The 26,544-nt window shown below is 42.6% G+C and overlaps 1 protein-coding gene and 1 long non-coding RNA gene across 3 annotated transcripts in view; one reads left to right on the top strand and one right to left on the bottom strand.

Annotated features, from left to right (window-relative positions):
- The window catches only part of LOC122687701, a 32,156-nt gene extending 14,299 nt beyond the window's left edge, over nt 1-17,857 (bottom strand). The window contains exon 1 of the long non-coding RNA XR_006339226.1: nt 17,641-17,857. This is a non-coding gene — a long non-coding RNA (uncharacterized LOC122687701). The remainder of the gene's footprint in view (nt 1-17,640) is intronic.
- A 177-nt stretch (nt 17,858-18,034) lies between these two features.
- The window catches only part of KAT6A (lysine acetyltransferase 6A), a 103,495-nt gene continuing 94,985 nt past the window's right edge, over nt 18,035-26,544 (top strand). For both annotated transcript variants that reach the window (XM_043893246.1, XM_043893245.1), the window contains exons 1-2: nt 18,035-18,184; nt 20,650-21,565. In XM_043893246.1, coding sequence (XP_043749181.1) covers nt 20,966-21,565 — 600 coding nt within the window. In that variant the 5' untranslated portion in view covers nt 18,035-18,184; nt 20,650-20,965. The remainder of the gene's footprint in view (nt 18,185-20,649; nt 21,566-26,544) is intronic.

Below are 26,544 nucleotides of genomic sequence, written 5' to 3'. Positions count from 1 at the left end.
CTATCATACTTAAGGTTTAAAACCTGAATGCCTTTCCTACTAACATCAGTAGCAAGACAAGGATGTCTGTTCTCACTGCATCTATTTCACATTGTATTGGAGTTTCTAGCTAGGGCAATCAGACATCAAAGAAATAAAAGGCACTAAGGTTGGAAAAGAAGTAAAACAGATGACATGACCTTGTATATAGAAAATACTAAGGAATTAAAATATATGAGAGGTAATACATGGGGTCAGCAAGTTTGCAGGATACAAGATCAATATATAAGCATAAATTGTATTTTTATAATAGCAATGAGCATTGAAAAAAATGTAATTAACAATTCCATTCAGAATACCATCAAAAAGAACAAAATACTTACACATAAGTTTAACAAAAGAAGATGTATGCTGAAAACCATGAAACACTATTGAAAGATACATAATAAAATCTCATAAATGTAAAGACCTTTCATGTTCACAGATAGAAAGGCTTAATATTGTTAAGATGGCAATATTCTCCAAATTGCTCTGCAGATTCAACTTAATCTAGTCAAATTTCCACCTTCATTCTTTATGGAAATTGACAAACTGATCCTAAAATACACATGGAAATCAAAAGACCTGTAAGAATCAAAATAATCTTCAAAAAGAAGAACAAAGTTGGAGGATTCATAATTTACAACTTCAAAACTTATTACAAATCTTCCATAATCAAGATGGTATGGTAATGGTTTACAGGCAGACATATAGATCCATTGAGAATTGACAGTCAAGAAAGAAACCTTTACCTTTATGGTCAATCAAATTTGGATAAGAGCTAAAACAATTTAATTGTCTTTTCAACCAAATGTACTAGGAAAACTGGATATCTGCATGCAAAAGAATATAGCTGAACCCCTAGTTCACATGGTACACAAAAAATAACCCAAATGGATCAAACACCTAAATGTAAAAGCCAAAATGATAAAACTGTTACAATGAAACATAGGAATAAATCTTCATGACCTTGGATGAAGGAATAATGGTTTCTTAGATATAATGTCAAAGGCGTAAGCAATAAAGGAAAAAAATTGATAATTTGGACTACATGAGAATTAAAACTGTTGAACTGTATACTTTGTAATTTTTATTTCTGTGGTTGTTGAATTGTACACTTTAAATGGGTAAATTTATCAGTATGTGAATTATATCTCAACAAAGTTGTTTCTAAAAAATAAACTTCATAAATGAGGGGCAAGTAGAATTCACATAGCTCTAAAGATGATACCCTGAGAAGGATATATCACTTTTGGAGTATTCTGGATGGGTATGAGTAACCAGGATTTAATCCTGAATAAAAGAGGCAAGATACAAAATCAAAAAACGAACAAGAAAGCACACAAGTTAGAGAATCAGAGAGCAGCAGCTCAGTTCAGTTTCAGTTCAGTTGCTCAGTCGTGTCTGACTCTTTGCGACCCCATGAACTGCAGCACCCCAGGCCTCCCTGTCCATCACCAACTCCCATAATTTACCCAAACTCATGTCCATTGAGTTGGTGATGCCATCCAACCATCTCATCCTCTGTCGTCCCCTTCTCTTCCTCCTGCCTTCAATCTTTCCCAGCATCAGAGTCGTTTCCAATGAGTCAGCTCTTCACATCAGGTGGCCAAAGTATTGGAGTTTCAGCTTCAGCACCAGTCCTTCCAATGAACACCCAGGACTGATCTCCTTTAGAATGGACTGGTTGGATCTCCTTGCAGTCCAAGGGACTCTCAAGAGTCTTCTCCAACACCACAGTTCAAAAGCATTGATTCTTCAGTGCTCAGCTTTCTTTACAGCCCAACTCTCACATCCATACATGACCACTGGAAAAACCATAGCCGTGACTAGATGAACCTTTGCTGACAAAGTAATATCTCTGCTTTTTAATATGCTGTCTAGGTTGGTCATAACTTTCCTTCCAAGGAGTAAGTGTCTTTTAATTTCATGGCTGCAATCACCATCTGCAGTGATTTTGAAGCCCCCCAAAATAAAGTCAGCCACTGTTTCCACTGTTTCCCCATCTATTTCCCATGATGTGATGGGACCAGATGCCATGATCTTAGTTTTCTGAATGTTGAGCTTTAAGCCAACTTTTTCACTCTCCTCCTTCACTTTCATCAAGAGGCTCTTTAGTTCTTCTTCACTTTCTTCCATAAAGGTGGTATCATCTGCAATTCTGAGGTTATTGATATTTCTCCTGGCAATCTTGATTCCAGCTTGTGCTTCATCCAGCCCAGCATTTCTCATGATGTACTCTGCATATAAGTTAAATAAGCAGGGTGACAATATACAGCCTTGACGTACTCCTTTTCCTATTTGGAACCAGTCTGTTGGTCCATGTCCAGTTCTAACTGTCACTTCCTGACTTGCATACAGGTTTCTCAAGAGGCAGGTCAGGTGGTCTGGTATTCCCATCTCTTTCAGAATTTTTCACAGTTTATTGTGATCCACACAGTCAAAGGCTTTGGCATACTCAATAAAGCAGAAATTACTGTTTTTCAGGAACTCCCTTGCTTTTTCAATGATCCAGCAGATGTTGGCAATTTGATCTCTGGTTCCTCTGCCTTTTTGAAAACCAGCTTGGACATCTGGAAGTTCATGGTTCATATATTGCTGAAGTCTGACTTGGAGAATTTTGAGCATTACTTTACTAGCGTGTGAGATGAGTGCAATTGTGCGGTAGTTTGAGCATTCTTTGGGATTGCCTTTCTTTGGGATTGGAATGAAAACTGACCTTTTCCAGTCCTGTGGCCACTGCTGAGTTTTTCAGATTTGCTGGCATATTGAGTGCAGCACTTTCAGAGCATCGTCTTTTAGGATTTGAAATAGCTCAACTGGAATTCCATCACCTCCACTAGCTTTGTTCGTAGTGATGCTTTCTAAGGCCCACCTGACTTCACATTCCAGGATGTCTGGTTCTAGGTGAGTGATCACACCATCGTGATTATCTGGGTCGTGAAGATCTTTTTTGTACAATTCTTCTGTGTATTGTTGCCACCTCTTCTCAACATCTTCAGCTTCTGTTAGGTCCATACCATTTCTGTCCTTTATTGAGTCCATCTTTGCAGGAAATGTTCCCTTGGTATCTCTAATTTTCTTGAAGAGATCTCTAGTCTTTCCCATTCTATTGTTTTCCTCTATTTCTTTGCACTGATCCCTGAGGAAGGCTTTCTTATCTCTCCTTGCTATTCTTTGGAACTCTGCATTCAAATGGGTGTATCTTTCCTTTTCTCCTTTGTTTTTCGCTTCTCTTCTTTTCACAGCTATTTGTAAGGCCTCCTCAGGCAACCGTTTTGCTTTTTTGCATTTCTTTTCCTTGGGGATGGTCTTGATTCCTGTGTCCTGTACAAAGTCATGAACCTCTGTCCACAGTTCATCAGGCACTCCATCTATCAGATCTAGTCCCTTAAATTTATTTCTCACTTCCACTGTATAATCATAAGGGATTTGATTTAGGTCATACCTGAATGGTCTAGTAGTTTTCTCCACCTTCTTCACTTTAAGTCTGAATTGGCAATAAGGAGTTCATGATCTGAGCTACAGTCAGCTCCCGGTTTTGTTTTTGCTGACTGTATAGAGCTTCTCCATCTTTGACTGCAAAAAATATAATCAATCTGATTTTGGTGTTGACCATCTGGTGATGTCCATGTGTAGAGTCTTGTCTTTTGTTGGAAGAGGGTGTTTGCTATGAGCAGTGCGTTCTCTTGGCAAAACTCTATTAGCCTTTGCCCTGCTTCATTCTGTACTCCAAGGCCAAATTTGCCTGTTACTTCAGGTGTTTCTTGACTTCCTACTTTTGCATTCCAGTCCCCTATAGTGAAAAGGACATCTTTTTTGGGTGTTAGTTCTAAAAGGTCTTGCAGGTCTTCATAGAATCATTCAGCTTCAGCTTCTTCAGCGTTACTGGTCAGGGCATAGTCTTGGATCATCATGATATTGAATGGTTTGCCTTGGAAACGAACAGAAATCATTCTGTCGTTTTTGAGATTGCATCCAAGTACTGCATTTCGGACTCTTTTGTTGACTATGATGCTAGTCCATTTCTTCTAAGGGATTCCTGCCCACAGTAGTAGATATAATGGTCATTTGAGTTAAATTCACCCATTCCAGTCCATTTTAGTTTCCTGATTCCTAGAATGTCGATGTTCACTCTTGCCATCTCCTGGATGACCACTTCCAATTTGCCTTGATTCACGGACCTAACATTCCAGGTTCCTATGCAATATTGCTCTTTACAGCATTGGACCTTGCTTCTATTACCAGTCACATCCACAACTGGGTATCATTTTTGCTTTGGCTCCATCTCTTCATTCTTTCTGGAGTTATTTCTCCACTGATCTCCAGTAGCATATTGGGCACCTACCGACCTGGGGAGTTCATCTTTCAGTGTCTTATCTTTTTGCCTTTTCATACTGTTCATGGGGTTCTCAAGGCAAGAATACTGAAGTGGTTTGCCATTCCCTTCTCCAACGGACCACATTCTGTCAAAGAGCACGCAAGGAGAAAAAAAACCAGGGGGAGGGGACTTATTCATATCCTCAGAGAGATAAAGTTAGTGCTATATTCATGAAACAAGAAAGGGATGCTATGAACAGGAACATCGAGAAAATAAAAAACAGCACTTAGAAACTGAATACATGTTAGTGGAAATGAGGAGCTCAAAAATGTATTGGAAAATTAGTTTTGGAAATTTCCCCCAAAATCTAGAAAAAAGACAAAGAGACAGAAAATTAGACTAAGTGAGAAAGTAAGAGGATCTGTCCAATGAGTCCCAAACCTAAGTAATAGAAGGTGCAGAAGGAGGAAATGTAGAAGCAGCAAAAGTAGTCTCTTGGAGTTTGGGGAGGAAGAAAAGGAGGAAAACATTAAAAGTACAGTAAATATTCTATTTATTAACCTGATTATATTTAGGGGTGTCTGTGTGTGTTTCAGAAGGAGAGACAGAGGGAGAGATGTGCTATTGATGTTCATCCTATCATTATCCTGTAAACTGCACGTATGTTTTATATGATTTTTCTATTATAGTGTTTTTTGATATATTTCACAACAAAAAGTTTCTTTCAAAAGACAGTAAGCAAAATCATTGGCATTTTGCTCAAACCTTCTATTTCCCTTAATCAAGGGTTTATCAACACTGGCAGACTAATTTAGAACAGTTTTTTCCTGAAGGAGTTTCTTTCTTTCTTTTTTTTTCTGAAGGAATTTCAATAGTCCTTCTAAAATCCATTTTATTTATCTATCTTGGCTTTGCTGTGTGGCAAGTAGGATCTTAGTTTCCTGACCAGGGATTGAACCTACTCCCACTGTAGTCTTAACCTCTGCTCTGAATCTTAACCACTGGATAGCCAGGGAGGTCCTAAAGTCCATTTTTAAATGCCCAAGTAGCTCCATGTGGTTGGAGCAAGGATGAAAGTAACAGAGGTCAGGAGATGAGTTTCCAGAAGCAGACAACGCCAGATCATGAAAGACTGGAATGCTAAAAGCATCCTGGCCTGCAGAGGTCCTAACTACACCCGGAGGAGAACCAGGCACCTGTAGCTGATGGTTTCCAGCTCCCAGCCTTTCCTCATCAAAGTGTCTGGAAAGACAGAGCAACTTAGTAACAAGTAATGTGCTGCACAAGGAACTGTCTCAAGTTCTTGGAGCAAGCAAAGTGCTTGTTTTTTGTTTGTTAAAGAAGCAATTCTTCTTCAAAATTATGTTTTTATCATAAAATTTAAATTTTTCTTTAAAAAAAGAAACAGCTTTTGGCTTGCAGCTGGGTCATTAGACAGCATGTAACCTATGCTGCCTTACATGGACCAGGTGTTAGCTGGTCCAATTAGCTGTTACATTACTCTTGCCCAGAGGTGCTACATCAAAGAAAAGGAATATGTATGTATAATAGGGACTATGCCTGAACAGGTCCTGAAAGATAATTGTTTCGAGAGCAAATGGATCATATTTGCTGTATGTCTGCTCATGTTACACTCTGGTCCCTGCTTGACTGTGGACACTGTTGTGTCTCTGACTGAGGAGAAACTATTTTGAGCCTCATTGAGAGATGGTGCTTGTGACGGAGCCCCTCTCAGAGTTGTCTTGAAAGACAAGGAGGCAGAAAAATCCTCCCAGGGGCTGAACATTAAGCAACACATCTCTGTATCTGCTCTAACCAGCAGAAGAGATTAGCCTGAACTAACGGATACCCGGGCAAAGGCTAGTGTCTTGACCGGATGACCAGTGACTTGGAATGACCATGGTGGAGAGTTTGCTGGCAAGGAGCTTTGGGCCAAAACGATGCAACTAATTGGTGCCCAGGTAAATGCTTACCAAGGGTCCTCCACTGTGAAGAAGGCTCATAAAAATCAGTTTAGCAAGATGACTTATTGCGAATGCTGGTCAGTTTCCTTTTCTGACCATTTCAGTGCCTGCTCATGAATAAAGCGGTAATGGTGTCAATACAGAAGCTGTGCAAAACCTCATCAATAAGGACTTGCCCTCATCAAAGCCAGCCTTTTGTATCATGAGCTAATTGCCACTGCTGAGTGTCTGACATACCAGTGACAACAATCCTTAGCTTCCCAGTATGGTACCAATTCCCAGAGATGTCAGTTGCCACTTGGTAGTAGGTTGATTACACACCCTGGGACATCCTCAGTTACCAAGGGGGCAGGAATCCACCCCAAGATGGATACTTCTTCTGAATTTGCATTTTAAAAAAATTTTAGTTATTTATTTTTGACTGTGCTGGGTCTTTGTTTCTGGTGCAGGTTTTCTCTAGTTGCGGCAAGTGGGGGCTACTCTCTGGCTGCAGTGCATGGGCTTCTCACTGAGATGCTGTCTTCTGTCACAGAGCACGGGCTTCAGTAGCTGCAGTGCATGGGCTTAGCTGCCCAGTGGCATGTAGGGTCTTTCCAGACCAGGGATCAAACCTCTGTCCCCTGCATTGGCAGGTGATGCTTAACCAGTGGACCACCAGTGAAGTCTTGGATTCGTTTTCTTTGTTATCCTTCTAACACCATCATCTGGCGACTTACAGAACACATACTGTCATAATACTCCCAAAAGATATTACTTCTTCTTTTTTTTTTTTTTGTATATATTTATTTGGCTGCACCAGGTTTTAGCCATGGCATATGGGAGATATATATATATATATGTGTGTGTGTGTGTCTGTGTGTATATATATATATATATATATACTTAGTAGGCAAACATTTTTCCACAAAGAAAAACTAGGTCTGGATGGTTTTACTGGTGAATTTTTTTACTGGTGAATTTTTCCAAATGTTTAAAAAACAGATAATTTTACCTTACAAAACCATCTAGAGAATAGAAAAAGAAGCAACTATCCTTTCTTGTTTCATGAGACAAGCACAACTTCGATACCAAAATATGAAAGAAGAATTCAAGACAGGAAAATGATAGATCGGATTCACTTGTGGACATAATCACACAAATCCTAAACACTTTACTTATGCACGTAAATCCTGCTATTTATAAAAAGATAATATATCATGACCAAGTTGAGTCTGTCCCAGGATGCAAAGTGGATTTAACATTAGAAAAACAGTTGCTGCCATTCATTGCCTTCACAGGTTAAAGGAGAAAAATTAATGACAATGTCATTAGTTGCAGAACAGGCATTTGACAAAATCCAGCATTTGGTAATAAAGACTCTTAGCAATGTGGAAATAGAAGGGAAGTTCCTCATTCTTATTAAAGAGTATCTTCAAAAACTATAGCAAATATTCTCAATTTGAAAGTATTTCTTTTGCAAGATTAGAAGAAAGACACGGGAGAAAACTATCACCACACAAATGATAAAAAGAAAAGATTTATGTAATTTATATTATATAAATTTATATATATATATACACTTATACATAAAAATTTTATAATAGGAACTTCTGTTCATCTAGAGACACCATTAAGAAAAGTGAAATGACAAGATTAAAAACTAGGGAAAACAATATACAACATATATAACTGACATGTACAGGGACCTGGAAAATATGCAGAATTAAGAGAGATGCAAGTAATGCAACAGAAAAACGCAAAAGATTAGAACAAAATACTTCACAGAAAGCTCAAATGGCCAATAAATGTATTTTCTAAAAAAGGTCAGTCCCACTAGTGATCAGGGAAAATGCACATTACAATACCACAATAATAACAATACTAACAAGTGTGCTTATTATATAATGCAGACTATTTTAGTGCTATGACTATAGCAACCAGCTTTAAACTCTCACAACAGACCTATGTGATAGTATGGTAGCTGTCAGTACTGATGTGTGTTGCAGGAGAAAACTTGGAAAGTCATTAAGTCTGACAGTAAAACACCTTCAACTCTCTTCATTTTCAAAGCTGTCTGGCACTTCTACATCTTTTGTAGCTCCAAGAGAATTTCAGGATCTGCTTGTCAGTTTGTAGAAACGAATCCTGCTCGGATTATGAGTTCAAGGGCACTGAATCTATAAATCAATCTGGGGATAACTGACATCTTTACAATACTGAATGTTCCAATCCAGAAGATGTATCTGTCTATTTTCTTAGGCTTTCTTTAATATTCTTGGCAGTATTTTGTATTCAATAAACATATCTTGCACATTATTTGTCAGGTTTACTCCTAAGTATTTCATATTTTTGATATGACTATTTTCATCTCTAATTGTTTGCTGCTGGTATATAGAAATAAAATTTATCTTTAACTGTAGTAATATACACATAACATAAACTTCACCATCTTAATCATTTTGGGGGTGGGGTCATGCTCGCTGGGCCACATGGCTCATGGGATCTTAATTCCTCAACCAGGGATCAAACCCAGACCCTGGGCAGTCAAAGTGCACAGTCCTAACCTCTGGACCAGCAGAAAACCCCAATCTTAACCATTTTTAAATGCAAAGTTCAGGGGAGTTCAATCCCTGGGTCAGAAAGATCCCCTGGAGAAGGAAATGGCTATCCACTCCAGTTTTCTTGCCTGGGAAATCCCATGGACAGAGAAGTGTGGAAGGCTACAGCCCATGGAGTCGAAAGAGTCGGACACAACTGAAGCAACTTGTTTTACGTATAGTCAGCACTGTTTTACGTATAGTCAGGTTCCATTTGCTAAAACTTTTGAAAGAAATTTGCATCTGTGCATGCACATTCAGGAAGGACATTTTTTTTTTAAGTAATTCTTTTGTCTAGTATTGGAATCAGTGTAACGCTGGCCTCAGAAAATAAGTTGGGAGATATTCTCCTACAATTTTCTGGAAGAATTTATGTATAACTGGTTTTATTAAGTGTGTGGTAGGATTTACCAGTGAGAACAATGCCTGAAGTATCTTTGTGGAAGGTTTTAAAACTATAAACTCCAATTCGTTGATAGATGTAGGATTATTTGAATGATTTCTTCTTGTATATCTTTTAGTAGACTATGTCATTCAAGGAATTTTCCCATTTACTCTAAGTTGTTCAATGCTGTGGTGTAAGGTTGTTCATATTATTCCTTACTCTTTTAATGCGTGTAGGATCTTTCATTCTTTTATATTTAATCTATTTTGGCCTTCCGGCACAGCACGTGGGATCTTGGTTCCCCAACCAGGGACTGAACTTGTGCCTCCTGCTGGAGAGGCACAGAGTCCTAGTCACTGGACAACCGGGAAATTCCTGGATCTTTCACTCTTTATATTGCTAATTCATGTCTTATCTTTTTGCTTTCCTGGCCAGTCTCCTTAGAGTTTAATTGATTTCATTAATCTTTACAGCAAACCATCTTTCAGTTTCATTGATTTTTTCTTTTGCCTCCCTGCTTTTCATTTCATTGATTGCAACTCTTTATTGCTTCCTCCCTTCCATTTACTATGGGGTTATTTGCTTTTCTTTCTCTAATTTCTAAATGTAAAAGCTTGATTAATTGATTTGAGATGTTTCCACGCTTCTAATATAACTGTTTCGTGCTCTCAATGTCCCTCTAAGCACTGATTTAGCTGCACATTATGATATGTTTCATTTTTATTCACTAAAACACTTTCTAATTTCTCTTAATTTCCTGGTTGACCCATGTGTTGCTTGATTTGCAAACATTTGCTGATTTTCCAGATACACTTCTGTAATTAATATCCAGCTTAATTTCATTTTATCAGAGATCACATTGTGTACAATTTCAATCATCTTAAATATAGTAAAATTAGTTTTATGACCCAGAATATAGTCTATTATGACCCAGAATATTTTGTGTACACTAGTGAGCATGTGGATTCTTCTGTTGCTGGTACAATGTTCTATAAATCTCAGTTAGTTGACATTATTTCTCATGTTTTCTATATCATTACTCATTTTCTTTCTACTGATGTTTTTGATTAATTATTGATATGGGACTGTTGAAATTTTAACTCTAATTGTAGATTTGTCTCTTTTCGTCTTCTCCTTTTTTGCTTATTTCGAAGCTCTGCAAGTAGTTTCATGTACATTTATGATTGTTAAATCCTCTTGATGAATTGACCCTTTTATCATTCTAAAATATCCATTTTTATTCCTGGTTAATAAACCTCATTCTAAAATCACCTTTTTTATATTAATACATCTATTCCAGTGTTCTTTTTCAAATCTTAATGAATTTGTTATAATATCACTTCTGTCTTAAGTTTTGGTCTTTTGACCACAAGACATGTGGGATCTTAACTTCCTGACCAGGGACTGAACCCACACACCCTGCTTTGGAAGGCAAAGTCTTAACCACTGTACCACCAGGGAAGTCCCTCCAGTATTCTTTTTTTTTTTCCTCCAGTATTCTTTTGATTAATGTTTGCCTGGTGTATCTCTTCTCATTCTTTATTACTAATTTATTTGTCTTTGTATTTAAAATTTCTTCCTTATAGACACTACACATTTGGTTCATACTTTTATCCCATCTGATTATCTGTACCTTTTACTTGGATGTTTATACCATATATATTTAATATAATTGCCAACAAGGTTGAATTTAAATCTGTCATTTTTGCGACAGTTTTCTATTTGTCTCTTCTGTTCTTTGCTCCTTTTTTCTTCTTTCCCTGTTTTCTGGACTGAATAATTTTGTGACTCCATTTTATTTCTAATATTGGACTAGTAACTATACCTCAGATTTATTATTATCCCTTGTAGTGGTTGCTCTAGAACTTATAATATGCATCTTCAGCTTACCCCAGTACCTGCAAATATTATGCACTTACTGTATGTGTAGTGTAAAATCCTATGACAGCTACTTCCATCTCCCCGGACAACACCATCATCCACTTTATTCTACTTATGCTTTAAGCTCCATGTGTATTGTCTTTAATTTGCCTTTAAATTATTTTTATTTTTTTTTAAATTATTTTTTAAAAAATAATTTATTTTTTAAAAAATTATTCTTATCCACACATTTCTCATTTCTAGTACTATCTTTCTACAAACCAACATTTCCATCTAATAAAGGATATACCCTTTCCTCTTCTTTCTGAAGAAATGTTTTCCACATTTCTGGCCGTTCAGGTCAGTAGTGATAACTGTCTTAGCCTTTTCTTTATGTGTCTGAGAAACTCGCTATTTTGCCTTCATTCCTAAGAGACTTTTTTTTTTCTGAATGAAGAATTTCAGGTCGATTTTAATCTTTCAATATTCTAAAGATTTCTCTTCTCCTTCTTGGTTATATAGTTTCTAATGATAAGCCTAATGTAATTCTGTGTAGCTTTATATATAAAGTGGGCTTCCCTTGTGGCTCAGCTGGTAAAGAATCTGCCTGTGATGTGAGAGACCTTGGTTTGATCCCTGGGTTGGGAACCCTGGAGAAGGGAAAGGCTACCCACCCCTGTATCCTGGCCTGGAGAATTCCATGGACTGTATAGTCAGCCATGGGGTCGCGAAGAGTCGGCCACGACTGAGCGACTTTCACTTTATATATAACGTGTCTTTTATTCCTCTGGTAAATGTTAAGATTCTTCTCTTTACCACTGATGCTCAGTAACTTTAGCATGATGTGCCTTGGTGTGGTTACGGTTTTGTTTATTGTGCTTGGTCTTCATTAAACTCCTTGAGTTTGTGGATTCATGGTTTTCATTCAATTTGGGAGTATTTCAGCCATTATTGCAACAAATCTCTCTCCTAACCCCCAATAAAGGGTAAGTACAGCCTCAATACTAAGATGATACCCTCCTGTGGACTCTACCCAAAGCTGACGGTGTTGAAAGCCTTCCATTCTGGCTTCTGGAAACAGATACTACTTCCACTCATATGACAGCTCTGTTTTACGTGCTCTATTTTGGTGGTTTTTTCCCCAATTAATTTGTTCTCAATCATGTGCAGATGAATACTCATTCACAGCCTGCAGACACCTGGGGTTCTAGATAGATGCATCTTTCCCCTTTCTGGTTCCCTGTCCTGCAAATGTCAGCTAGATACCTTGCTCTCTCTCAGCAGTGATTTTTGCATCCTCAACTGAGCAATAATCTTGCTGGGCTCTGGGGCTGAGGTCTGAGCATGTCTCAGTGCAGTAGGCTGGGGCAGTGAGCTGGTTCCACTTCACTTCTCATTTCAGTCACCACTGCCCTACCTTATTGTCCAATGTCTTAAAAACCATTGTTTCATATAGTCTTTTAGGCTTTGCAGTTATTTAAGGCGGGGAGGATAAACCCAGTCTCCAATACTTGTTCAAGGTCAGGGCAGAAGTTCTTACTTGCAGAGTTTTTTAAAACACAGAGCCAAATTCGTCTCACTCTCAGAAACTCCGATTCAGTAAGTCCAGAATAGAATCCTTGAATCTTTACTTATTAAAAAGTACTCAGGTGATTCTGATACATAGGAAGAACTGGAAACTTACCTTGATACATCAGGCAAAGGCCTGTTCAGACATTCTTCTAAGGAGAAGGAAGGACAGACCTTTTCATTTTTAACACTTTTTCCTGGTTCTGAGTATGGTGGGGGTACTTAGAGCAGGCCAAAGACCCAGCTGAAAACCACAAGGCGGGCAGATACAGGATAAAAGCCCTATTCGAAGGCATCAGCAAGCAACTGAAGGGACTGGACTTAAGAGGATCCAGTCTCGACTAAGGGGAAACTTTACACACAGGTGGGGGGACATCCTCCAGCACCTTTGTTCCTCGGGGAAATTCGAGGCCAGAGTCCGAGTTTGGGAACAGCGCCACAGAAGAGGCCCCGAGAGGCAGAGAGACCAGCAGCAACTGTGGCAGTTCATTAAGGTTGGAGAGACAGAATCACCAGAGGGGCCAGATTTCCAGTGAAAAGGGACAAGTGAATAACTGAGCCAAGTCTCTGCTGGTTACCCTCAAGTTTCTCTCTCTCTTTTTTAAAAGATACATGGATCTTTATTTTTATTTATTTTCTTGGTTGTACCTTGTGGCATGTGCAACTTCCCTGACCAGGGATCGAACATGGGCCCCCTACATGAGAAGCATGCAGTCTTAACCACTGGGCCAGCAGGGAAGTCCTCGCTCGAGTTTCGGGAGATGCCTGAGACAGAAGGTCGTGTGTCCTCGGTTGCTCAGTCGTGTCCGACTCTTTGTGACCCCGTGGACTGTAGCCCGCCAGGCTCCTCTGTCCATGGGCTTCTCCAGGCAAGAATACTGGAGTGGGTTGCCATTTCCTTCTCCAGGGGATCTTCTGGACCCAGGGACTGAACCCAGGTCTCCTGCATTGCAGGTGGATTCTTTACTTGCTGAACCAGAAGGTTAAGCCCTGGGAAAGCAGAGTGGAGGTTTTTGCCACCTCAGGGTTTTGAGGAAAGCAGCATTAGATTTCAGTGTCTGCAGTGACCACGTGGGCTCCAGGGACACAGACTCTCAGTTGGAACACCTGGAAGGCTGTTCTGTAGGAGATGCAGCAAAACAGAAGGGGATCAAGTCTTGCCAAAACCCAATCTCAGCTGTGGTTTAAAATATGTGCACAATTAAAACCCATGATAATGATGAACACAAAAGGGGAAGGATTAAGTGGAGGAACAATATTATTCTATGCTCTTAGCATTTGGAGGGAAGTGGCAAAAATAATCCTTTATAGTATAGTGGAATAAGTCAATCTTTTTGCTTTTTCATACTGTTCATGGGGTTCTCAAGACAAGAATACAGGAGTGGGTTGCCATTTCCTCCTCCGGTGGACTGTTTTCTCAGAACTCTTCACTGTGACCTGGCTGTCTTGGATGGGTCTCTTCAGCATGGCTCATAGCTTTATTGAGTTATGCAAGCCCCTTCACAATAAGGCTGTGATCCATGAAGGGAGAAAGGGAAAGATATACCCATCTGAGTGCAGAGTTCCAGAGAATAGCAAGGAGAGACAAGGAGGCCTTCTTAAATCAACAATGCAAAGAAATAGAGGAAAACAATAGAATGGGAAAGACTAGTGATCTCTTCAAGAAAACTAGAGATATCAAGGGAATATTTCATGCAAAGATGGACACGATAAAGGATAGAAACATCAAGGACCTAACAGAAGCAGAAGGAATTAAGAAAAGGTGGCAAGATTACACAGAAAAACTATACAAGAAAGGTCCTAATGACCCAGATGACCACAATGATTGTGATCACTCACCTAGAGCCAGACATCCTGGAGTGTGAAGTCAAGTGGGCCTTAGGAAGCATGATTATGAACAAAGTTAGTGGAGGTGATGGAATTCCAGCTGAGCTATTTAAACTCCTGAAAGATGATGCTGTTAAAGTTCTGCACTCAATGTATAAGGACATTTGGAGAATGCAGCAGTAGCCACAGGACTGGAAAAGGTCAGTTTTCTTTCCAATTCCAAAGAAGAGCAATGCCAAAGAATGTTCAAATTATCATACAGTTGGGCTCATTTCACAGTAATTATATTAAATGTAAATGGACTAAAACTCCTGTTGAAACAAGGATAGAGCAACCATCCAACTTGAGGTTTAGCTGAACTCTGCATAAAATGTATTTAACAGACAAAGCTGAAAAGGCAGGGATATCTAGAGTGAAATGTGGAAGGGGGACAAACTTTGAGCTGCCAGCCCAACAGGGCTGAATTCTGAGTAAGCCTGAACCAAGAGAAACTATCCTTTGGATACTGTGGCTTTCTTTTTAGCATGCAAAAGATGAAGACATGAATCAGTCTTTTGAGAAGATTGCCTGAATGTGCCATTAAGTTATGCAAATGTAAAGCAAAGACTCTCTATGGAAGCTGTTTGAAAAGCTAAACTGTGCTTTGTTGTTGCAAATTGTTTTAAATTCTTGCTACTGTGTGCTTAAACTCCAGTCTGGTCTTTTCACAACAATGGCTGTGGTTAGTTTTCTTCCAAACTATCCAAAAGCAAACAAAAGCCATCTTAGTTATTTTCTTCTGAAGACCACACACTCATTCATTTTCTATTAGTATGACTTTACCTGTCTTCTTTGGGAAATAGCATTGTTTTAGTCTTCTAAAAGAGTCTCTCCCACTTCCTGCCTACAGGTGTATTTTCATTACAAATGTCTCTCATTTTTCCTGAGAATTCATCTATCTAACTCATCTAGAATGGAAAGTACCCTAATAGATTATTTTCTATCCCCACATTTCTCTCCTCATTTGGGGATGCGGATTAGTGGTAGGTGAAGAAAATGGTGATTCTGTAAATCTCACATTGTAATTACTGTTATCAATTGTCAGTGGTAGGATACTGAGTTGAAAACGTAAGTTTTTATGTTATTATTGAATGGCCTAGACCGTCTATGATGTATAGAGGAATAAGGCTAAGGAATAGAATGGAGAAAAGCTATAGAGACAAGAAAAGTATAGGTTGAGACATAAACGAGAGAGGGCTGGATGGGGGTAGAGGTGGACATTCCACCTCTTCAGTTCAGTTCAGTTGTGTCTGACTCTTTGCAACTCCACGAACCGTAGCACGCCAGGCCTCCCTATCCATCACCAACTGCTGGAGTCTAACCAAACCCATGTCCAAATTGAGTCGGTGATGCCATTCAACCATCTCCTCCTCTGTCATGCCCTTCTCCTCCTGCCCTCAATCTTTCCCAGCATCAGAGTCTTTTCAAATGAGTCAGCTCCTTGTATCAGGTAGCCAAAGTACTGGAGTTTCAGCTTCAACACCAGACCTTCCAATGAAGGAGAACTGATCTCCTTTAGGATGGACTGGTTGGATCTCCTTGCAGTCCAAGGGACTCTTAAGAGTCTTCTCCAACATCACAGTTCAAAAGCACAGTTCCACCTTACTGTTCATTCACTAGCAACATCTTTTTGGACTCTGAACTGCACGTACAACACTACCCCACTGGAGATGCTAAGAGGCATCCTAGAATATACCTGGGAATATGCTCATAAAACGTAGATAAAAGACCATACAACAAGAGCAACACGGATAGGGCAAGCGATCCAACTGCAAAAGTTCACGAAGGAAACGTTAGGGGAGTGAGCCAGAGCATGGACTTTAAATAGTAAAGCTGGGATAAATCCAGATGTTTGGGGAGAACAGTCTGGCCGGTGAAACGGTCCGGGGGCGGGAAAACGTGTCCACACAAAAGTATGAGTTATTTCGTCTGTCATCTGTCATGCACTGCCCTTCCCCGGAATGCAGATTAATAAAAAGGTCTCACTCAGTAGTCCCTGCCACCGACGGGACACCAGACAAAGAAAACATCCGTGCGGCCAGAGGAGGACAGACGGGCCGTGAAAAGGGCCCCGTTCTCAGCTCGGCCGTAGATTCGGCAGAGAGCGGGCCCGAGCACGGCCAGGCGCACCGGACCAGGGAGTCGTGGCGGGAGCCCGACGGAGGCTCCAGGCTGAGATGCGCAGGGGACCCGCGCGGGGCGCACACCGGCCCCTGCAGAGCGAGATGGCTCTGCGCGGTCCAACAGGTCCCCCGGGGAGGGGAGGGTGAGGTCAAGGCGGCAGGGCTCAGCGCGCCGTCCAACTTTCGGCCCCGGCCCTCCCGCCTCGCGCCCTCTCCTCTTCCTGCGAAGGGATACCGAAGTGATGAACATCGAGCGGGGGACACCGAAGTGATGAACACTGGGGGTGGGAGGCACCGAAGTGATGAACATGGCGGGGGGGGGGGTACACCGCAGTGATGAACATTGGGGGGGGCACCGAAGTGATGACAAATGGGGGGGACACCGCAGTGATGAACATGGAGGGGGGTACCGAAGTGATGAACATGGGGGAGTACCGAAGTGATGAAGCGGGGGACACCGCAGTGATGAACACGGAGGGGAGGGCACTGAAGTGATGAACATGGAGGGGGGTACCGAAGTGATGAACATGGGGGAGTACCGAAGTGATGAAGGGGGGGACACCGCAGTGATGAACACGGAGGGGAGGGCACCGCAGTGATGAACATGGGGGGACACCGAAGAAATGAACATGGGGGGGGCACCGAAGAGATGAAGGGGGGGACACCGAAGTGATGAACATGGACGGGGGAGACACCGCAGTGATGAACATGGCGGGGGGGACACCGCAGTGATGAAGCGGGGGGTGGGGAGGACACCGAAGTGACGAGGGGGGACACCGCAGTGATGAAGGGGGGGACCACAGTGATGAAGGGGCGGACACCGCAGTGATGAAGGGGGGCGGCTTCCCCGCCCTCCGCCCCTTTCCGGTCCCGGCTCCGGGGGGCCGCCCGCGGAGGCGGCGAGGAGCCGGGCTCGGTGGCTGTAAACACGGGGCGCCATCAAGACTTCGGATCCTACCGGATTTCCGCGCCGCCCCGAAGCCTCCCCGCCCGGGCGCGGCCCTCCGCTCCCCCGGCGGTGCCATGGGGCTCGCCGCGGCTGCTCCGGCCCCGGGGAGGGGAGCCGCCCGGCCCGGCCCGCGCACGGGCGCCCCCCGGCCGCCGGGGCTCCGGGCGCGCGGCGCCGCCTCCCACTTTGGCCTTTTGTACCGGCCCCACGTGACCCGCGCGGCCGGCTCTTCCCTGCTGCCCCCGCCCCGCCCTCCGGCCTTCCCCGGCGCCCGGCCCAGCTCTTCCCGCTCCGCGGCCGCCCCCCCCGCCCCGCCCGCCGCCCGCGCTGCCCCCTCCTCCCCTCCCGCCCGCCTCCCTCCCGAGCCGTTCCCGCGCCCTCCCCCAGGCCGCCGTTCCCTCGCGCCGCCTCCCCTCCCCCCGCGGCTGTTCCGCCGCCCCGCCTCCCCTCCCCCCGGCCGGAGCGCACTGTCTCCAAGATGGCGGCCGTGTCAGTTCGGGGCATCTCCGCGGTCCGGCCCCGGGCCCCGGGCGCCCGGCGCTCTCCGCCCCCGGTAAGTAGCCGAGGGGCCCCCCCCGGCCGCCCCCGGCCGCCGAGCCCGAGGCCGAGCCGCCCGGGGGCCCCGCCCCGCCGCCGCGCGGGCCCGAGTGGCCGCTGCAGGCCCCGCCGCGGCCTGCGCCGCCTCCCGCTGCTCTGCGCCAGGCCTCGGGCTGGGGCGCCGCGGCCGCCCCCTCGCGCCCGCCTGGCGCCCGGCGGCCCCGCGCCCGCGGCCCGCGCCCCGCGCCCGGGCCCGGCTCCGCGGAACGGGGGAGTCGCGAGGGGGCGGCGGCCAGGCCGCGGGCGGGCGGGTGCGCGGGCGGGCGGCCGGCCGGGGCTCCCTCGGGGCGCGCCCACCGTCCGGCGCCCGCGGCCCCGGTGCCTGCGCCCGACCCCGGGCCCGGCCGCGCCGCGCGGGCTGACAGGCGGCCGTGCGGGGGGCGCGGAGGGCGCACGTGCGGCGGCGGGTCCGCGCGCTGTCAGCCCGGGGCCGGGGGGTGGCGGGCGCCTGTCAGCGCCGACCTGCCCGGCGGGGCCCCCCAACCCCGCCCCGCGCCCCGCGCCGCTCCCGCCGGGACCCGGCCCGGCTGCGGGGCGCCCGGGAGCGCAGACGTGCGCCGCTCGCAACTCTTTCACGTGATTTCATTGTTAACTTCGTCCCTGGGTTCCGTGTTCCCGTCCGGTGGGAGCCGCCGGGCGGCCCCCCGCGTCTGCAAGCAAGCTGCAGGCTGGTGCCAACGCCAAGTTGTTGTTTTTTAAAGTTTTTCTCGCTCTTTTAAAAAAAGAGAGCGCGAAGCTGTGTCTGGGGGTGGAGGGGGGTGGGGGTGGCGGGGAAGGAGGCCCGGGAGGACTGTCGGGAGCGAGGGGGTAGTTTCCCCGAGTTGGAGTTCAAGTCTGCAGGCGCTTTGCTCGCCGCAGACCCGGGGCCCCTGTGCGGAGCCAGGAGGCAGGCAGCGGCTGTCATTCATTCTCTCTTTTCACCTGCGGGGCAGGTGAGCCGGTGCGGGACGGGCCCCGCCGCCGAAACTCGGGCTGGAGCCGCTCCTTTCTTTCAGCGCAGAGTCCCCCCCAGTAATGAACTTCTCCGACTAATGCTTCTATGATTTCTGTTCTCTCGAGACGCTTCTCACCCAAATGTAGCTTAGTTCTCTCCTGGGGGGGGGGGGGGCGCTTTTCAGCCAGAGCTCATTTAAAAATTAAGTCTTGCCTTAGGTTTGAGTGTTTACTCGAGCCTTTTCTTTCTTATCAGAGTTAATAGTACTATCGGTTTCCTAGCATCTTGTTAAACTTTTTGTTTTGAGTTTAGTGGCACTCTTTAAGGAAGGATTGCTGCGCGAGCCACTTTACGACATTGTTTATGTTGTAAAGGCTCCTCATTATAAGAGTTCTCAAGAACATTTAGGTAAGGTTAGATTTATTTTTGGAAGCAAAGGAGTTATAGGGTTCATTATTTTGGTGATTTTTAAAAAGATGCAAATCTGCCCGGTTCTTTTGTTTGAAAGTGTTACTGACTTTGATCGTGGAGTGGCAACGTGTATATGCATAATGTTTGTGTGTTTTTTTCCATTAATGTTCGCTTCAGGACAACAGTCTTGAATCATTATGAGATCTTCTCTTTACACGCAGGCAGTATATTTCCCCCCTCTGAACTCTACATTTGATATGTAAATAAGTGTACGTTTGAACCTAGGAATTTCCGGGCCATTCTCATTTCTAGTTTCTGTATCCGTAGATTGGTTGCGAACACTTTGACAGTTGTTGGACTCTCTCCAATATATTGAATGTTACTAGGAGAAGCTATCACAGCATGTGATTCTTAAAATCTGAATGGAATTGGCTTATTTTAAAATTCTTTATAAACACTTTTCACACTTGACTATTTCCATTGTTATTTTCTTTCCACTTGGAATGTTTATAGTAATAGTGTACTTAAAATATGAACTGTGCTGTGTGTAAATTTTGTTTCTTTTACTAGATGAAACAGCTAAAACATTTTCTCAGTGGTTTTCTGCCTTTCTTATTGACTATTTTCATCCAGTCTAAATGTCTGGAATTTTGAAAGATGAAAGATTCACTCTTACTTTCATTGCAGGATTCTTTCTACTAATTCAGGTAACTTGTTGAAGTTCTGATTAGTTTGTTGGGGAAAGCTGTCAAGGAAGAGTTTTAGTTCATAGACGGGTGAGCGGAGATTGTGCAGAGCAGAATAGCCAGCACAGTCCGGTTAGTTATAGCCTGAGGTCATGTATAGTGCATCTCATCTTGTTTCCTCATCATTCATCTTTTTTTCCCTTTTCTTTGTTATCCCAATGGTTTGCACACATGATTGTTTTGAACAATAATAGAAACATGTTCACACTTTTACAGGTGCTCAGTGAACACGTTCTGTTGGAGTGCTTTAAAGGCTAGGATGCTTCAGTTATAACTTACTTATAACGTGGACCTTGATAGAAAACTGACTTTGTTTTCATTGTTTTTCAGGCATAAGATGCACATTTTTCTGCTGGGAATGAGATGTTCTTGAGTTCTTACACCTTTATGAAGAGACCCACATGTGGTGCTATTGAGAAGGTTGTTGGGAAGTTTGAAGACTTTTCAGATAGCAGGTTGTTTTGGTTTCTAAAGTAAAAGTGGGGAGGCACCTGTTTTGTGAAAGGAGAAAGGACCGAGGCCAGAAAACTTGTATGCTATGGTTAACTGGTTCCCAGCCTCCGGGAATGGTGTTTTCCGTGGTGTGAAACTTACGCAGCATCGGGATAAAGGATAGCGACTCTATGGATATACAGAATCCTTCACCATGGTAAAACTCGCCAACCCGCTGTACACGGAGTGGATTTTGGAGGCCATCAAAAAAGTGAAGAAGCAAAAACAGCGGCCTTCAGAAGAAAGGATATGCAATGCAGTGTCTTCATCCCACGGCTTGGATCGTAAAACTGTTTTAGAGCAACTGGAGTTGAGTGTCAAGGATGGAACAATTTTGAAGGTCTCAAATAAAGGACTCAATTCCTATAAAGATCCTGATAATCCTGGGCGAATAGCACTTCCTAAACCTCGAAACCATGGAAAATTGGATAATAAACAAAATGTAGACTGGAATAAACTGATCAAGCGGGCAGTTGAGGGCTTGGCGGAGTCCGGCGGCTCAACTCTGAAAAGCATTGAACGTTTTTTGAAAGGTCAGAAGGATGTGTCTGCATTATTTGGAGGCGGTGCTGCCTCTGGCCTTCACCAGCAGTTACGATTGGCTATTAAACGCGCCGTTGGCCACGGCAGACTCCTTAAAGATGGACCTCTTTATCGGCTCAACACTAAAGCAGCCAGTGTGGATGGGAAAGAGAGTTGTGAGTCTCTCTCCTCCTTACCTCCCGTGTCGCTGCTTCCACATGAGAAGGATAAGGTAAGAAGGGCGTGCGCATCAGTGTTCCTGGAGCTGGGGAGACAGCTTGCTACAGAGCCACATTTCTAGGCTGTTCAATAGCGGTTACATTGGGCGTTCAGGGCCCTTTGTGGATAATCACTGCCTGGCTTTTATTGGTGAAATCTAGGTGGTGAGAACTCAATAGATGTGATTGTTCTCATACTTTGACATATTTGATGCCTAAGATTTCAAAGTGCAGAGTATTGCTCCGCCCAAAAGAACATACTTAGAACTTTAAAACTGTTATGTAAAAGTTTTTATAATAGCTTCCTGCTGAAGTCGCTGAGCAGCCAGATGCTGGAAACTCTAAGAACCTGTCTTCTTCCTTTCTTCGTTTTCTTACTGGCCAGGAATGAGACTGATTATCCTGACCAAAGCAGTGGCAAAGCAGATTTAGCAATTCTTACTTCTGCTGTTTGTATTCTAATTTTGGGTGTGTGTTATTTTTTTGCATGCGATAAAGTCCTAAACATTGCTCATGACAGATGTAGCTGCGTGGGTCAGGAATACAGTAGTCCACGTCGCTGAAGTTCTGGGGAGCTGGGAGTCTTGGTGCACACAGGTACCTTCCTGTGCTGTGTTTTATGCCGTTACTTTGTACAGCTGAAAGTGTCTTCTTAACAGTTAACCTTGGCCCTTAAGTAGATATCCAGGGTGAGCAGAGTTGTGAGTAGCTCCTCTTCACGTTGGCCTGGTGTGAGAGCTGTGAGTTTATTCCAGGCGCCCAGAGTTGCAGCTCTGTGGGGCGGGTGTGCTTTACGGCTGTCGCACACCTTAGTGAACGCCAGTGGCAGCATCTTCATTTTGCTGAAGCCCACGGAGGCTGTTTCCAGCATGTTAACATTCTAAAGTTAATAACATTGAATGTACTTTAAATGTATTTTAAAATATTTGAGGTTTGATCTAGATTCTTGGAATTAATAACCCGCCCGTAGATTTTTTTTAAATAGCAATTGAAAATGAACAGTTTTTTTTTGGATGAAAATTTTAGAGATCTATTTTAGGGTTCCGTTTTCCCTGTGGGCTTTGAAATAGAAGCATTATCTTAACTGTTATTACCCTTAAAATGATTCTAATGGAGTCTTGAATTAATAGGCAGTCCCATTCATAACATGGTTCTGTACCATCGGAGCGTTCATTAAGGGTGTATTGAAAATTCAAGGTGGACAAGGAACTGAAATACTTCATTCTTTCAGTTCAGTGTTGTAAGGATTGTATGAATTGTTTCTTGATCCCATGGCTGAAGTTAAATGAAATAGAACAATTGATTTCAACAACTGTTATCAGATGATCTCTAGGTTTACTGCATGGAAATGGGAAATACTTTATAGTTTAGAATGAAATCAGTGTCACATCTGTGAATCGGGTATTATAAATTCTTGTTAGAACTCCTGAGTGCTTTAATTTCTCTTGCTTGAATTAGGTATTTTAATTTTTAAAAATGTTAGCCATACATGAAATGTTAGTTGTGCATATCTTTTTTTTTAAAGGTAGTCGATATAGTACATTGAGGACAAAACTGAGTCTTAACACCCTAAAATTGTACTTTTGAAAGGGACTTTTGAAAACCGTGTAATCCAACAGTCCTTATTTTGCTGCTAGACTGGAGACCTTTGCATTAAAAAAATATTTAATCCATTCGAGGTCTGCTGGTTTGCTTTGGTTAGAAATATCTGTTTGGCTACATATTACACTATTGTAAAGCAAAGTGACTGTGGAAAAATTGAGTTTTGTTGAGTAGATTTTTGTGTATTTGTACTGGTCTGATTGGGAAGCCAGTTTACGGTAGTTATCTACAACATTAGGGTTAATGAGATCTGTTATATATTTTCTCATAGGAGTCTTGTTTTCAGGGGTTAAGTTTTCTGTGTGACTTTCTCCAAAGATATGAAAAGCTCACATTAAAAATCATAATGCAGTAAACTTCAGGGCAGGGAATTATTCCTCCTATGAACAGATTATGTTTGTTCCTTTTGTTGTATTTAACTACTGTCTTCTTTTGTAAAAAACTGTTCAGTCAGTTCCCATTTGGAATTGATTGATGGCTGTTATGAACCTAGATGTTCTTTAAAAAATTATCCAGGTTGTATTTGATAATACAGGTAATTATTAATTCAGCAGAGAGTTACTGAATGCCTGCCGGGGACCGTGCGCTCTGCTTGGAGCTGCAGGGGCCGCACCTGGGGTCTGCCGTGCGCGTACCTGCTGGTCTGGTCGGCTGTGGGTGAGGGAGCAAGCGCAGGGACTGTGGAGTAGCCCGAGCAAGTTCCCCTTTACTTTTCTCCGTATCAGCTCTAACTTTTAATTTTTTTTTTTAATTGTGATGTTAACCTTTGGAAGGAGCTATATGTTAACTTTTCAGCAACTAGTAGTTTTTGCTTTGCTCTGAAAGTGAGATGGCTGTGTACAAAAAATCTTGAGAGTTTTCGTGAAGACACTTGGACTAAAGTGTGTCTTCACGTTGATAACTAGGAGAATCTGGAGATACTGTGATTGAAAAGTTTTATCCATGTTATGAGGGAAATTTCTGTGCTAACTTAGGCTGTGATAGTTTATGGTGAGTTTGTTTAACTTGATTTGTTTATACTGTGCGCCAGGCATTACCTTACAGCCGCACATAGGTTAACTCATGGGATCCTCATACGGCTCAGTGAGATCGGTGCTGTTATTTTACAGGTGAAGACGTCGAGGCATAAGAGCTTCAGTAACTTGTCCAAGTCACAGAGGTGTTAGGTGGCAGACAGGGCAAGGTTTTGGACTAGGGCATCCCGGCTCCAGAGTGTTTGTCGCGGAGGTGCCTGCTCCTCCCGAGAGTCGTTCGGTGTCACGCCTGTCCGTGCTCTTGGGTCCAGTTGTGAGTGTTCCTGGTGTTACTGCGAGGCACCTGGGAGAGGACATGTCCCGAGCTCCCCTTTCACTGTTTGCATCCCTTTCTTCTCTTTCTGTCATAGAATGGATTCTGAATTTGATTTCAAACCAGCAGTAAGAATGTAGCAGAAGTAAAAGATTATGAATAATTTATTTTTGTATACCTGAGATCCATAACTAAAAAACAGTTTGGTCTATGTGACTTTTTTTTTCCCCCTTAAAGTTATTTTTCTGTGTGTATTAATTTTCATTTCAGATGGCCCTGGAGTCTTCTGATTTGTAGTTTGGGGTCTGTTGCGTGGCTATAATAGAGTGCTTTAATTTGGGACAGAATGTTGCCTTCCCTTGAATTATGGGCTACAGGTGAAGGTGATGTGTATAACTGCTTATAGGCGGAGGTGGTATGTGTAACTGGCTTAAATAAGAACTTCTGCTTGCAGATTTCCTTTTTTTTTTTTTTTGAAATAGACGTTACTGTAAGAAAATTTGTTCATTTACTTTTATTTATTCAGTAAGTGTTTAGGTGACTACCACGAACAGTGCATTTATGATTTAGGTCCTGTTGGGGATTAAGGCAGACAGCATAGAAATGGGCAATAACTTTTTTTACACCGTTGTTTTAGTTCACAAAATATAACTTTTAGTTTTTACAATCATTGTTTTTTGATGTGTGTAACAGTTAGCTGCTGTGAATCTCTTGAGAAAGAATAAGATGTTTTCCTGGGTGAGGCTAATTATTACCTGAGATTTGAATGGTCCATTAAAAGAATTACTTTGGACACTGAATCTTGGAAGAATCCATTTCCCTTTCAGAAATAATTTTCACCTTCATTTCAAATTTCTGGGTTCATTTTACACACAGAACAATGTACCTGAATATCTTTATTTTATGTTCCATATTACTAATCCAGAAAACTGCTCCTGTGGTGATCAGCCAGATGAGGAAACTGTTAATCTGTGGAGTATTGTGGAACAGAATTATATTTTGCTGAAGCATTCCAGTTGGGAAGGGAAGAGAAGATACTGTCAACCAATGTTATTGTTTACGTCATTACCCAGCTAAGTGACTTGGAGCCAAAAGATTAAATGATAAATTGCTAGCCTTCTAAGATAAGTTATATTGAAATTCAGTAGAGTCCAAATTATTCTATGTAACTGGAACTTGGCATTTTAAGTGCAAAGAATAAATGAGGCTTTGACAGGAACTTTGATTTTTGATGTATAGATGCTGATTAGAATGGAAATATATTTTCAAGTTAGGAGAGTTAAGAATGAGAGCTTTGATTTAGCTATTTGGAAATGGCCTTAATCATAAAATTGTTTCACATTTTATGTGTTAGTGTAGTGGATCTGATAAAATTGTTTATAAATGTAAGCTTGGTAATGTTTTCAGATATTTTGTTGCTATGGTACTTTACAGTAATCGTCCATGCTGTTAAATTCAGGAGTGTGTTTACTGCTTGGCAGAATGCTTGTCTACTTAAAACATGCACACACATAGCAAATACCAGAAAGTGTAGACGCTACAGAAAAGTTGAGATGACATAAATTAGTAGTAAAAAGTGGAAAAAGTTCTCAATTTAAAATCCTTATGAGAGCATGCAAGCAAGTGTATTTTATAGTATAATTAATTATTGGGAAACTCTTTAAGATGCAAGTTTTAATTCTGATTCTGTGGGAGAAGGAATGGAGGATAATGACAACTGTATCACTCTTTAAGTGAAGAAGGATTGCTTTAGAGAAAATTATCCTAACCATATGTTGCTGACTTTTTTTTTCAAGTAATGGCAAGGATACAGCAACATGAATAATGTAGATTTTGTAATGTCAGCGAGTTTGCAACTGATTGATCTCAATAATCGTTATTTTCTTACATTATAGTTAATTACATTAATTGTAATTACAGTATCGTACATTTCTTACATCACTGTTTATATGATTTTTTGATGACCCTTAAGTATCCTGGGTCCTGAGGAGAAGCTGGCTAGAAATAAAAATTTGTTACTAACAAGTCATTGAGGTGGGTTAAATATAAATGTGTGTGTGTGCATGTTAGTCGCTCAGTCATGTCGGACTCTGTGAGCCAGTGG

The sequence above is a fragment of the Cervus elaphus genome, chromosome 32 (assembly GCF_910594005.1).
Source record: "Cervus elaphus chromosome 32, mCerEla1.1, whole genome shotgun sequence".
Taxonomy (NCBI): Eukaryota; Metazoa; Chordata; class Mammalia; order Artiodactyla; family Cervidae; genus Cervus; species Cervus elaphus.
The sequence above is the reverse complement of the archived record's forward strand: the minus strand, read 5'-3'. Positions and strand labels throughout refer to the sequence as shown.